General features: G+C 36.2%; 1 protein-coding gene and 1 non-coding gene across 2 annotated transcripts; one reads left to right on the top strand and one right to left on the bottom strand.

Annotated features, from left to right (window-relative positions):
- The first annotated feature begins 3,347 nt into the window (after positions 1 to 3,347).
- Positions 3,348 to 11,035, top strand: LOC122779251 (drebrin-like protein). The gene is made up of 4 exons (XM_044041421.1): positions 3,348 to 3,668; positions 6,583 to 6,631; positions 8,747 to 8,823; positions 9,690 to 11,035. Exons 1-4 carry the CDS (start codon positions 3,557 to 3,559, stop codon positions 10,310 to 10,312), a joined length of 861 nt encoding a protein of 286 aa, XP_043897356.1. The 5' UTR covers positions 3,348 to 3,556; the 3' UTR covers positions 10,313 to 11,035.
- A 1,404-nt stretch (positions 11,036 to 12,439) lies between these two features.
- On the bottom strand, positions 12,440 to 12,512 carry trnaa-agc. Its single transcript has one exon. It is a non-coding gene; the product is annotated as a tRNA-Ala (tRNA).
- Positions 12,513 to 13,498: the final 986 nt, after the last annotated feature.

The following is a 13,498-nucleotide window of genomic DNA, read 5'->3' as shown; positions in this document are numbered from 1 at the left end:
AGGTCAGGTAGATAGAGACACACATTCAAGGCGACTTTAATGTGTTTTTACATTCTCTCAGCTTTTTCAACTCCTAACAATTTCACCACAAAAACACAATTTATAGCTTTGTGTAGCAATATTCTCGTCATTATTATTATTATCATTATTTGTTTACAAAACCATATGGGACAGGAAAAAAACTAAAGACATTAAACATTACAGTCGCCCATGAACCACAGACACAAACACACACACGTTACAAGATGAACAGAAGATGACATTCATGACTCCTCAGACTTAGTTTCAAGCTTAACTTAAATTTTGTACACAGAAAGTCTAACCTTATTGAAGTGTGGAACCCTGTACCTCCAGCCAGATAGTAAAAGTTTGTATTCATGGTTCAGGACATGGTTAAGGTCAGAGGCAACGAAGTTCCAAACCAGTCACCACATGTTATTGTGGGAGGATTCATAAAGGAGTCATAAAGTTTTTCAGTTGCAATCTTTGAGCAGATTTTCATTTCATGAAGCAGGTTTGATTTCACAGCAGGCTTTTGTGCCATGTTGTATTACATAATTGCAGAACACTCATTACCACAGAGGTATAAGACAAAAGAAGAACTTGTTTACTTGCCCCCGAAAGACCTAAGGCGTCAGAGGAAATAGCAAATTTTTTTTGCAGACCAGTTCTGTAAAAAAGTGTGGTCTTTCCATGACACCCAAGTATTTATTAGATTGAACCTGTTGGATTTCTTCATTATGGATGGTAATGGGAACTTTTAAGGCAGTCAGATGGTGATACAAACACTATATCTACAGTGTAAGCAGTGTTTATTTTCAGAGAATTTTAATTTAGACCCTGTTAGTCAGGAAGGAGGCATATCAGTGAATCAGAAAGTGGTTTTGTCCCCTGCATTATCCTCCACATGAAGGTCATTTGCTGGTGCCAATCCCAGCTGACATAGGGTGAAACACCCTGGACAGGTCGCCAGCCCATCATAGAGACAAACAACCATCCACTCACACGCACACCTATGGTCAATTTAGAGTGTCCAATTTACCTATTCCCCAAATCTGCATGTTTATGGACTGAGGAAACCAGAGAACCTGGAGAATACCCTCGCAACACACGGGGAGAAGATGCAAACTCCATGCAGAAAGGCCCTTGTTTTTATTATGAATTATTTATAAAAACTAAAAGCTCTAATAACTTCCTTCACAGACTATTTGATTGTGTGCGGTCACGTTATAATATAATTTTTGCGCTGATATTTTGAAGGCGCATTGCTGCGTTCCTGTTAAGGATCTGCTGATTAAAGTAGCTTTGACATTTCCTGTTGCTCTTTCAAAATAATATATATACAGTGAATCTTTTTTCTGAGAAAATTGGCAGTGCACAGTTCCATGTTCACATTTATGACACTGAAACAACAGAACAGCATATAAAGAAGGAGATGTTTGTGTTGTTGTTGTTTTTTAGCAAAAGTTAGAATAGAATAGAATAGAATAGAATAGAATTGACTTAATTGTCATTGCAAAACACACACTTGTATCGTCCAACAGAATTTGGTTCCGACTCTCTTTAACAATAGTCAAATATAATAGTATAATAATAGTAAGTATAATAGTATCAACCATAGTAAAATATATAATAAAATAAAAAATATATAGTATAAGTTAGACTAAGTCACTGAAAGCTGTGCAAAGGTAAATATAAATATATGTACAGTACACACTGTTTGGTAGAAATAAACATCCAACATAAATAAATGATATAAAACACGTAAAACTGAACTGCAATCCATACAAACTAAATGAACCATGCAGCTCAGCTGCATAAAGAAACAAATCTCTGTGAGTTGACAAGGGGGCAAAACAAATCAAGTAAAATATAAAATAAAGGCATTAAATGTGAGGAAAATTAAGCGCAAAACACAGTGTTTGATGTATTTATCATGACACTGTGGATTATCAACTCCCACTGAAACATGGTAAAAAAAAACACCTCCTCTTCTAATTTCTCAAACAGATGTATGGATATGGTTGATTTGGTCGACCCTAACCCTAACCCAACCCACACACACGCTGGTTTCACATTCTTTGTGTGGACACTCATATATACAATACATTCCCGAACCCTAACCCTAACCTAAACAATCACAATTAAGTGCATAACCCTAACCTTTAACCTAACCCTAACGCAGGTTAAAACCCTGGTCTTAATCCTCAAAAAGCCACTTTTAAAGTTGTATAGACAGCCAAAATGTCCCCACAAAGGTCAAAATGTCCCCACAAAGATAGGTTTGTTTGACAATTGGTCCACACAGCTTATTTAAGACGTGCACACACACACACACACACACACACAGACTGATTGTAATCACTGGAGCGTGGCACAGGGAGGTGGTGCATCCTCAGCCCTCAAGTTTCTTCAGCAAACTAAGAAAATGAGGAACCGTCATGCAAACGCAGCTCTATCTCGACATCACCATCATCATTCATCTGTTCCACTGGCTGAGACTGTCTCTCCATGTCTCTACTTTTTTTCAGCACAACCTATAGGCAATCTGATTAAATTATTATTTATTTTAAATTCACCAACTATATAAACACACCTGGGTAAAGCAGTACAATTTTTTTTTCAAATTGGATTGTTTTTATGAACAAAAATATCTGAAAAATATCAAAAATCTGTTTTGTGACTTCTGCACAATTATTGAACTTCTTTTTTTTTTTAAATGCAGTATAAATCTAATCATAATTTGGACTCAACAAGAACACAAAACATTTTGTAAAGCCACCCCAGGATGTCCATATAAGAAGTGATGTATTATCCTCACTTTACCAAGGGTGCACCTGCACCACAAGCACAAGTTAACAGGCGTACCTATTAAAATGACCTGTGCGTGGATAGCATAAAAATTATGACAATAAATATAATTTGATTTATAATCAAATTCTGTGTGATATAAAATATACTATTTAGACAACAGTGAAAATTACACAGAATAGTAAAATAATATATAGGAAATTCTACTTGTCTCCAGTGTGTGGTATCAAAATTACTTTTGAAGTGGCAGAATTTTGTAAGACTTGAGGGAAACGATGTCAGGAGGCCGCTGCAAACAGAGGATGTGGAGCAAAAGAGATAATCAGCAGAAGGGGGCACTTTTGCCATTCTGCTGTGCTGGAGATAAGGAAATAAACACAGAGCAAGTTTCATTTTGGGAGCTGCTCTTCCCCTCTCAGGATCACATGGAGTGAGCGTGAATCTAAAGCTCAACTGTGCTTTCTGTAAACATCTCAAGACAAAAACACACACACAAATAAAAAATAGAATCATTCTAAGAGCAGCCAGTGCAGAAGAGAAGAGAAGAACTCCTAACAAGAAGCTTCTTCGATTCTCAGAACGAGAATATAAAAATACCAAAGAGGACTGAGTCAACGAGAAAATAGGGAAGTGGTGAACAGTCATCTTTCCGACGCTCAGTGAAGCTCACAGCAGATGTGTGTGTGTGTGTATGAGAGAAGTGTGATATTTTTCGTTTCTCTTCGATCCTCGAGAAACAGCATCCATGGGTCTGTTACGTCAGTACATGTGGCTGTGGGTGATAATTGTGGTGCTTTTTGGGAGCTTCATCATCATCATCTTCTTCCTCCTCATCAACAGGTGCATCTCCAGATCAGGTGAGTTTCTCCTCGACCCCAGCGTCTCAGCGTCAGTGTGAAAACTCTTCATTTCTACAATCAGTGACACCGATGTGAATTAAATTCAATCAAACTGAAAGTTTAGGTTGAATTAACTTAATTTGCTTGAGTATAACTAGTTTAAATGATTCGGGGGTGATTTCCTATTGTCAGTGCATGTAGAGTGAGAGTGGAAGCTCAGAGACCACAGAAGACTTTCTGGATCTGTACAGAACTTGATCAGATCCAGATAAAACTCAGTCTGATGATAGTGTCTGACCCTGCACACACAGACCAAATTCCGTTCAAATCCGATTAGTTTTGACAGAGATATGCTATTTTATTTTCACACTTTTGCCACTTTTGGTTAATTATTTTGTTACTTATCGCTTTATTGTAGATTAAAAGTCCCTTATCCATTTGCTTATTTCTATTATAATATACATTTTTAGATGTGCAAACATTAACTTTATATTATATTCTCCTAAAACTCTCATTTTGTCATCATTCAGTGTAGAGGTTTTATGATTCAGTGACGTCACACTCTTAGCTGACAGCTGCTGTAATCAGTAAACTCATTATGACGTGTCACTGCAGATTAAGTTGTTATAAAGTCATTAGAAAAGTCAATAGTTCCAGTCCTATGTTCTACAGTATTTTACTCTGAAAGGACAGACTTGCTCGACAAATACTTTTACTTTTGATTCAACAAATATTTTTGATGTTGATAATATTTTGTTTAAGAGACATTAACGAGTACATAAATACAGTGACTTTATGGTTTTAATCAATTTATCTATGAAGAATGAGAAAAATCAGTTATTAATGATGTAAAAGGTGAATATTCTCCTAAAACTCTGACCTAGTTTTAACTTTATGTGCATACACTGTGTAATAAAAAATAAAAATATAAATGTGTGCTACCACACTTCAGTGCCTGCTCTCATACAGTAAAATGAGTATTACAGTTGTTTGTGAGTTCAGAGGTCATCTGCTTTATTTTCAAAGTCTGCTGAATTATTCAAAGTGGGTCTGTAAGAATAGATGATGTCCCACTTCTGGAGCCCTTTGAGCCACTGTGTGTCGCACACTGGACTACATAACTAAAATGGACTTGACCTCACTTCACATGATCTGATTACACTGGAAAATCCACTGACTTTGCTGTGAACTGTTTTTCCTGGAAGTGTGTCTTTGGTTAAAAAGGAAAAAGAAAGAAAGGAAGAAGTTTCCAGTGAAAACAGCAAAGAATTCTGCTGAAAAGGTTCTGCTGTGGCCTGAGCCACACTTTCCATGTTTGTACACAGAAAAATAAATATAAAGAAGCTGTGACATTATAGCTTGACTTCAACTCTTCTCATCATTATGACTTAGCATCTCAAAATTAAGAGTTAGTATTGTGAGGACAATACACTGAGAATGGGTTAAAAGATGAGAGGAACAATGCAGGAACCCGAGGTGAACGCGGGAGGAAGTTCTGAGCACAGGAGAGCACCGGACTTAACAAAAGATTGGGAGCAGGTGTGCTCCCGCCTTACCCTTACCCCGCCTTACTTAGTGTATCAAATTGTGACCTTGCATGTCATAATTCTTACTTAGTGTATCAAATTATGACCTAGTATGTCATAATTCTTACTTAGTGTAACAAACTATGACCATGTATGTCATAATTCTTACGTTGTATGTCAAATTGTGACCTAAACCCAAACTGTTACTTAGTATGTCAAATTGTGACCTAGTATGTCATAATTCTTACTTAGTATGTCAAATTATGACCTAGTATGTCATAATTCTTACGTAGTATGTCAAATTGTGACCTAGTATGTCATAATTCTTACTTACTATGTCAAATTATGACCTAGTATGTCATAATTCTTACGTAGTATGTCAAATTGTGACCTAGTATGTCATAATTCTTACTTACTATGTCAAATTATGACCTAGTATGTCATAATTCTTACGTAGTATGTCAAATTGTGACCTAGTATGTCATAATTCTTACGTAGTATGTCAAATTGTGACCTAGTATGTCATAATTCTTACTTAGTTTCTCAAAACTCTGACTTATCTCATAGTAAATAGATGATAATGAGATACTATGTCATCATTGTGACTTATTAAATTATGACTCAGTATCTAAGAATTATGACTTAGTTTTTCATAGAAAAGAGATGTTATCTCATCATTATGACTTAGTATCTCATAAATATTACATAGTATCTTGTATTTATATACAGGATCGTGTGAAAGTCATTATATTAATTACAGTCTTTAAAAGAAGTGAGCAGTTTCATTGGTTTCATTCTCAAACGCATGAACTACCTGTTTTTAACAAGACACGACACAACACTGAACTGTAGAAGAGGAAGGAAAACCAAAGCACTGCACATACTGTCTCTGTGACAGAGGTGGTGACTGTAAAGCAGAAGTACAAAGCTATTAATCAAAATCATAAAAATATGGATCACTAGGTCAACAAGTTTTAACATAAATTATATAATCCTGCGCACATAAAGAAGATTATTTATGGGAAACGTGGCAACCAGTGGTGACTACGACCATCATTTACAAAATTGACATCATCTTCTATTGAAAAAGAGCTGGATTAGCACTGGAGACCATTCACTCCTCAGTTATTTTTGCCCCCCAGTGGCCATTCAGTATATATTTACTTTAGCATTGGCATTCACCAGAAAATTACATCCACGTTTTTTATATAGAGTCTACGATATGGAAGAATAAATGTTACTGCATGTCTTTATGTAATATAATAATTGTTGGCTTTTATGTTCTATTAAATAACAATAATAATAATAATAATAATAATAAAAATCTTATATTACCTTTAAATGTTTTTGTTTTTAATTCTCTCTCTGTGTAGCTTTAGTTTAACAGCCTGTTCTCTGTCCCACAGGAAAACAAAGCATCTCACATCTTCAGAGACGAACGGTTGTCAACAAACAGTAAGACTTTACTCATTTTCTTGCTAAAAACCTTCAAAAGCTTTGACAGTTGAAACACAATAATTGTGTTACATATCCAAATCAACAGAATTAAGTAGGTGGACGATGTCACTGCATTATGACTTTATTCTCATAATATTACGACTTCATTCTAATAATATTAACACTTTTTTCTCATTATATTGCGACTTCATTCTCGAAATGTTCATTTTTTTCTCTTCAATTTGGAAAATACTACGAAACAAAAACAAACAAAAATTAAACTAGAATAAACCTCCAACATTGGGAAACCAGGAACCTCAGGAATCAAACTAAATGAACCAGTGTGGACAGTGGGGAGCACAGAGGGGAGCACAGAGACTGCACTGGTGGGACAAACTGGACACAGGTGAATCACATTAGACAATCAAAGGCGTCGCCAAGACAGGAAGTTAAATTAAAAAAGGTACACACACAAGGAAGGAGTACAAAATACAACTGGAAACAATTAAAACATAACAACATAAATCCAGGGGCTGTCACAATGTTGCCTACCACTGCTTTAACAAGCTCCAATGTTCATTGATTGATTGTATATGTTCAATATTATTCGAAGGGCTCAGCAGACAAAGATAGACAGTTTTAAACCTCACTGTTTTTCCATGGCTTTCTTATCCCCCCATCCACTGCCTGTGGGTTGCCACGATGATCATTTTCAATAGGTTAATACTAATAATTATTGAATGTCTGGCTTTCTGAATATACAATAGAATAGAACCTTATTGTCCAGCCTGATAAGATTTTTACATAATGTGAAATACAGATTTAAAAACTACAGATTTTGTGTCAGTCCTCTCCCCGCTGCGTTTATTATTTCAGACGTGTCTGACCGATAACCACAACCTCTCAGCTCACTAATGGAGTTGAGCTGTGGCGTTCTGCCATCAGGGCATACGGAAAATGTTTTCAGTCAAAGGTTGTTATAAAGGCGGAATGATTGAGAGGATAACAGTGTGTTGTTTTGATAAACAACTGTGGTCTGTGTCTAAACACACAAAGCGAGCTGTGTGTGTGTGTCACAGTGTCGACGGAGAACGTTTCAGTTTCAAGGCTGGATTTTCACTTACACATGTCATTGAGGTTTGGAACAAGGACTTTCTTCCTACTGGAGCAGATCTTGCGTCTGGTTTCACTGCGGCTTCAGATTTTAAAAACCACACTCCAGAATCTCTTTCACATACTATTCCACCGTCACTATTATTATTATCATCACTGATTTTTCCCCCTCTAATTCTTTCATTTCTTGTGTTTTAGGGCGGGATTTTTACCACTGAGAATAAACGTGTCATAACACTGTCATGGGAAATGATAACAAACATATTTCTCAATTATTAATTCACTCTAAATAAAATAAATGCATTGAATCACGTTTCACTGATTCTAATATAATATCATATTAATTTTGAACTTTGCACTTTGAACTCATTTTTACTTCTCATTGTTGTTCTATCTATCTATCTCTAAATAAATAAAATGTTTTATTTTGTTTTAATACACTCTTGCTTAAAAACTATGATGCAAATATGACATACTTTTATACTGTAAAACATTTAGTTTCTCCATTTTCTCTTGTATTATTGTTAATTGTTTATATATATAATTCATATTTTCACCATTTTAATCTTCCGAAAATAAATTTAGCTCAACTAAAGTTAAATAAACCTCAATAAGTGAAGGTAAACTGCCTGATGCATTTACTCTGAGATACTCTACAGATGATTATTATTATTAATAAGATTAAATTATGTTTATCATTATAAACTAGACTGTTTCACATTTCAAACCACATTTTATGGAATATTGCTCCATATTTTATGAGCAATCTAAGCCAGGATACAGCCAGGCTGTTTCCAGGCTTTATTTACATGTGTGAGATCATGAAAAAGATTAAGCATAAATAATGCCATTTGTCCACGTTGTTGCTGTGTAGTTATTTTAGTGCCATTTTTCCATCTGTAGTATCTCAGGCTTCATTTAAAGCAGCCGCTGGCTGCAGAATCAAAATCCCTCATAAAATCCCTGGCAAGTAAAGTGTGAAAGAGTGTTTCCTAAATGTTTCTCTCCTCGTCTTCACAGTAGCAACACGTACCAGGAGACAAACCTACAAAGTGTCACTCCTCCTCTGCCTCCTCGGACACAGTTTCTCATGGCTGGTATGTCTCTGCTGTTTGGATCAAATGATGCAAAAAAAAAAAAATCCCCCCTAAAATTCCCCTCAGTCCTCTCTCTTCCTTTTTTTTTTTTTACTTCACCACCACATTATCACAACTGTGCACAAAAAAACCTCAGTGCACAATCTGCCTTTTGACAATGAACACACATGAGTTCATCACTAGTCACAACTGTCTGTGAACTGGACCCAGATCCAAGACCAAACCACATATTTTTTTTATTCATTGGAGAAGAAAAGTACTATTGTTACTAAAATAGCTTCACTGTCAGATTTTTATAAGCACATTTAAACCTAACATTAGTTAGATACTACATATAGTATTTTGTTGTACTTCTTTTAGATAGTTTTGTTCATGAATTGTATGGTATTGGCATCTTTAGGCTTTACAAAATATTTTTTTTCTTCTTTCTTTGTGTTGTTCAGTCAAAGTTATGATTCATTTTATATTGCGTATTTTGCTTTAAAAACAAGAGTCGCAATAATTGTGCAGAAGTCACAAAATAGACCAGTTTTATTTTACCTTTGCTTATAAAAACAAGCCAAATTTTTTAAATTTAGTACTTTTCACTGACATGTATTTATATAGTTGGTGAAAATGAAATAATTTCATCAGTTTGCCTATTGGTTGTGCCAAAAAAGGGATATGAGACACTCTATAGTGCACATTCTTATAATTTCTGTATGTTTCATCATAGTAATGGAAAAAATCAGCCTAAATGCTCTTAGTTCTATGCGCACCACTGTGACCACAAGGGAACTGAGCTTAAAGCAAAGCTCAGGCCTACAGACTGTTGAGAATTAACATGGCGTATTATCAGTTTGTCCTAATGATATCTGTTGTTTCAGAGGCACAAAGCTATGAGAACCTGGCTGACTCACCTGCAGACGGAAAGAATAAGAAGAACAACAATACACCGCTTGTTGATGACTACGAGCAGGCTCTGAATGACTACGAGCAGCCGCAGGAGGAATATGTGCAGCCTCTGGATGACTACGAGCAGCCGCAGGAGGAATATGTGCAGCCTAAGGATGACTACGAGCAGCCTGAGGAGGAATATTTGCAGTCTAAGGATGACTACGAGCAGCCTGAGGAGGAAAATGTGCAGCCTAAGGATGACTACGAGCAGCCTGAGGAGGAATATGTGCAGCCTAAGGATGACTATGAGCAGCCTGAGGAGGAATATGTGCAGCCAAAGGATGACTACGAGCAGCCTGAGGAGGAATATGTGCAGCCTCAGGATGACTACGAGCAGCCTGAGGAGGAATATGTGCAGCCTCAGGATGACTACGAGCAACCACAGGAGGAATACCTTCAGCCTCTGGACGTAGACTTGCAGTCTCAGGAGATCCTCTCTCCTCCGTTCAATAACAAAGATCCATCAATGGACAACGTTTCCATGGAGGATTACGACGACATCGGAGGTGAAGACGAAAACCAGGGTGAAGAGGACTACGACGATGTGGGTTAAACAACCCATGAGAGACTGAGAGTTTGACCCGAGTGACCCTTTCTCATCCAGATCCTACAAGAGCAGAGAGACGAGGACAACTTCAACTTTGTTTTCATGAACAAGGTGAAATGAATGGGGAGAAAAGTATAAAGATCTGCTCTGAAATCTGCTGAATAGAAAGCCCTAGAATCACATGTGCAAATGTGAAATGCCAGCTACTGAATATAAGTATACATTTGTTTTTATAAAGGTGACTTTTGAGTGAGCATTCAGGTTGTTCTTGAGTAAAATAAACCTTATTTTTGCATGATGAATGCCCATTGACAGTTGGAGAATTCAATGGACTCTGATGGACACCTTTTCTACTGGAGAAATTGCCTCTAAATGAGCAAAGACTGCTGAGAGAAGCTTCTGTGGCTCCAGGGTCAAGAAATGTTTGAAAGTTGCAAAGTCTTATCAAACTTCATTCCCGGGTTTTAGTAGATTTTTGTTGGCTATGACTTGCATAAAAATATTAATTGGCATTATTATTATCATCACATGCAGCCATGCAAATTCCTGTGTGATTTCAGGCACAGAATCTTCCTGCCACTAACATATCCATTAGACATGAATATTTTTGGCAAGTCTACAACTTGGTCTACAACCACTTTATTACCAGTTTTGTTACAGATTGCTTCTTTCTTAAAGTTATCAAAACAAAGTGAATCACAAAAACAATAAAACTGAGATCAATAGCAATGATACAGTGTTTTTTTTATTTTGTATTTTTTATATAAAATGGTATAAAACATATTTAGTGCTGTCCCAAGTTGTAAAAGCTTCAACACTATTATATATACAGTATTTGCTATCAACACTGATGGTTAATGGCTATGCTAACAGCGAGGAGAATAAACATACTGAAGCAAAAGTGAAGGTTGTTAGAAATATTACAGTTAAGTACAAATGTTTCCCTAAAATACAGTAATATTAATAAAATAAAACAATTATAGAATTATTATTATTATTTTACATTACCTCACTGGGTGTATGCAGCACTTTAGCCCAAGACGACAACGTTGCTTGTTTTTACAATGCAGACTTTCTTTGTACTTGTATTACTTGCACCGTTCATTATTTTCATCAGTAAAATCTGAGTTAATTATTCTCTTCTTTCATGTGATTAAAATATTCCCTGTTGACTGTGGCAGTGTCTTCACGTTGGCAGATGGACACACACATCACCACTTCAGAGGTTGTGTGTGTGTGTAAACTCTGGTTTTAGCTAATGAGGCACTGCCTCTTTTTTGTGGAGAGAAAATGTGTCTTGGAGAAGTTGGTCATGAACATAAGCACCTATAGACTTTCTGTAAAAAACATATCCTACTTTATGAGAGTTTGTTTGTTAGATTCCTCATCAACTAGAACATTTAAATAACTGACAACAGTTATTGTTGCTAGAGTGTTGCCTGTAATGTAAGATTCACACATGTAAGCTAACCATTTAGTATTAGTAATATACTTTTGGAGGGAAGTACAGCTTTGATGAACTAGTCTTCATTCTGTATGAAATGTTTAGTATGAGGAAAGTTCTTAAAGCATACCATTGGAGGATGATTGGAGACATTGATGCCACTACCTTTCACATGCTAAGCGAGCGCTTTACCATTTGAGCTAATTCCCCTTAGTGACATGGGTTCCAATGTTCTTAAACATTCACATGTTTGTGGCTCAGTTATATTCTTTTTTTCTTCTTCTGTTTTTCTAAATATTTGATACTGAATTATTTGTTGTTTGATGTCTGATTATTTTATGTCTTTTCAATAATGACCTTGTTTAAAGCGCATTTGAGGTCATAAAAATGCTCGTCACTCACTTTATACCCACACACTGTCCAGTAAGAAAGTATTTATTTATTTTATTGTTCTATTTGCTATTTGACTATTCAATTTCCAACATTTGAGATAATCCTGACCTCAACGTGTTCTTGGTTTTCTGAATTATTTGTAGTTTAGCTAGCTAAGTCATATAAACTGGACTGTTGCCTGTCATATGATCTATTTAGTACAAAGTAGTATACTTTTATAGTGACATACAAGCTTTGAAACATAGTCTTCATCCTGTGCTATGTTTAGTGTGAGGAAAGTTCATAAAGTGTACCTTTGGAGGATGCGGGCATCGATCCCGCTACCTCTCGCATGCTAAGCGAGCGCTCTACCATTTGAGCTAATCCCCCCGTGCTCTTCAAGTCGGACGTCCGTGAACGCACCATCATCAAGTACGCTGGACTACGGAAACTTGAGTATTAAATTATATCTTTAAGTCTTAATTGATATTTTGTCACAGGGGTCATCACTGAGGTGTTTGTACTTTTACTTTTATGCCTTTTCTTTATCTCTTTCTGTTTTTTTTATCTCTATAACATTGGTCGTGTTTGATGATGCATTCAACGCCCTGAGCATGCCTGGGAATCACAGAATTGTGTGCACTTGCCCAGTCTGGTGTAAAAAAAAAAACAACCCAGTTATTTTAATTTTATATTCAAACTAAGTGCGTCACTGACATAAAAGCAGAGAGTCAATAAATCAGTAAAGGGAAACAATAAGTCTATGTATCCAAAAACGTGTTTATAAGAGTTTAATCATGTACAAATATTTCTGGCCTGGAGGTTTATTTAAATACAACAGTTGAGGACAATGCAAATATAATTATGCAAACCAGTTTTGTGATCATGAACGCTAACTTGATCAGATTTTTTTAATAAGAAAACAATAGAATTTGTTTACTGTTATCTATGTACAATCTTTCTTCAAAGCCCATTTTCACTTTTTCTTCACTCTGTTTACCTTGGGTGCCCCCTTGTGGGTGTGAGAGCCCAAATAATACTGAGACTGGGGGGGGTCAAAAATTATTTGGTCAAGTTTTTAAGAAAAACACCCAAAGCCAACAGTTTGTTGACCTACATTCATGGAGTGATTCCTCACACAGAGACCACATAATAACATAATATGCAACAACATAATAACACAGTGTCTGACGCTCTCTCTCTCTGTGTCCTCAGCTGTTTTCATGGAGGAGATCTGGGTTTGGATGCAGGGTCTGAGCCACAGTTTGGGGTTTTAGTGAACTCAGACGTGACGAAAGCCAAAAAAGTGGGTGAAAGTTGTGGGGGAATTTACACCCAAAAGAACTCCAATGCACAAAAATCAGCTCAGCAAAAAA

Source organism: Solea senegalensis, linkage group LG13, assembly GCF_019176455.1.
Source record: "Solea senegalensis isolate Sse05_10M linkage group LG13, IFAPA_SoseM_1, whole genome shotgun sequence".
NCBI classification, from domain to species: domain Eukaryota; kingdom Metazoa; phylum Chordata; class Actinopteri; order Pleuronectiformes; family Soleidae; genus Solea; species Solea senegalensis.
This window is presented reverse-complemented; position numbering and strand designations above follow the sequence as displayed.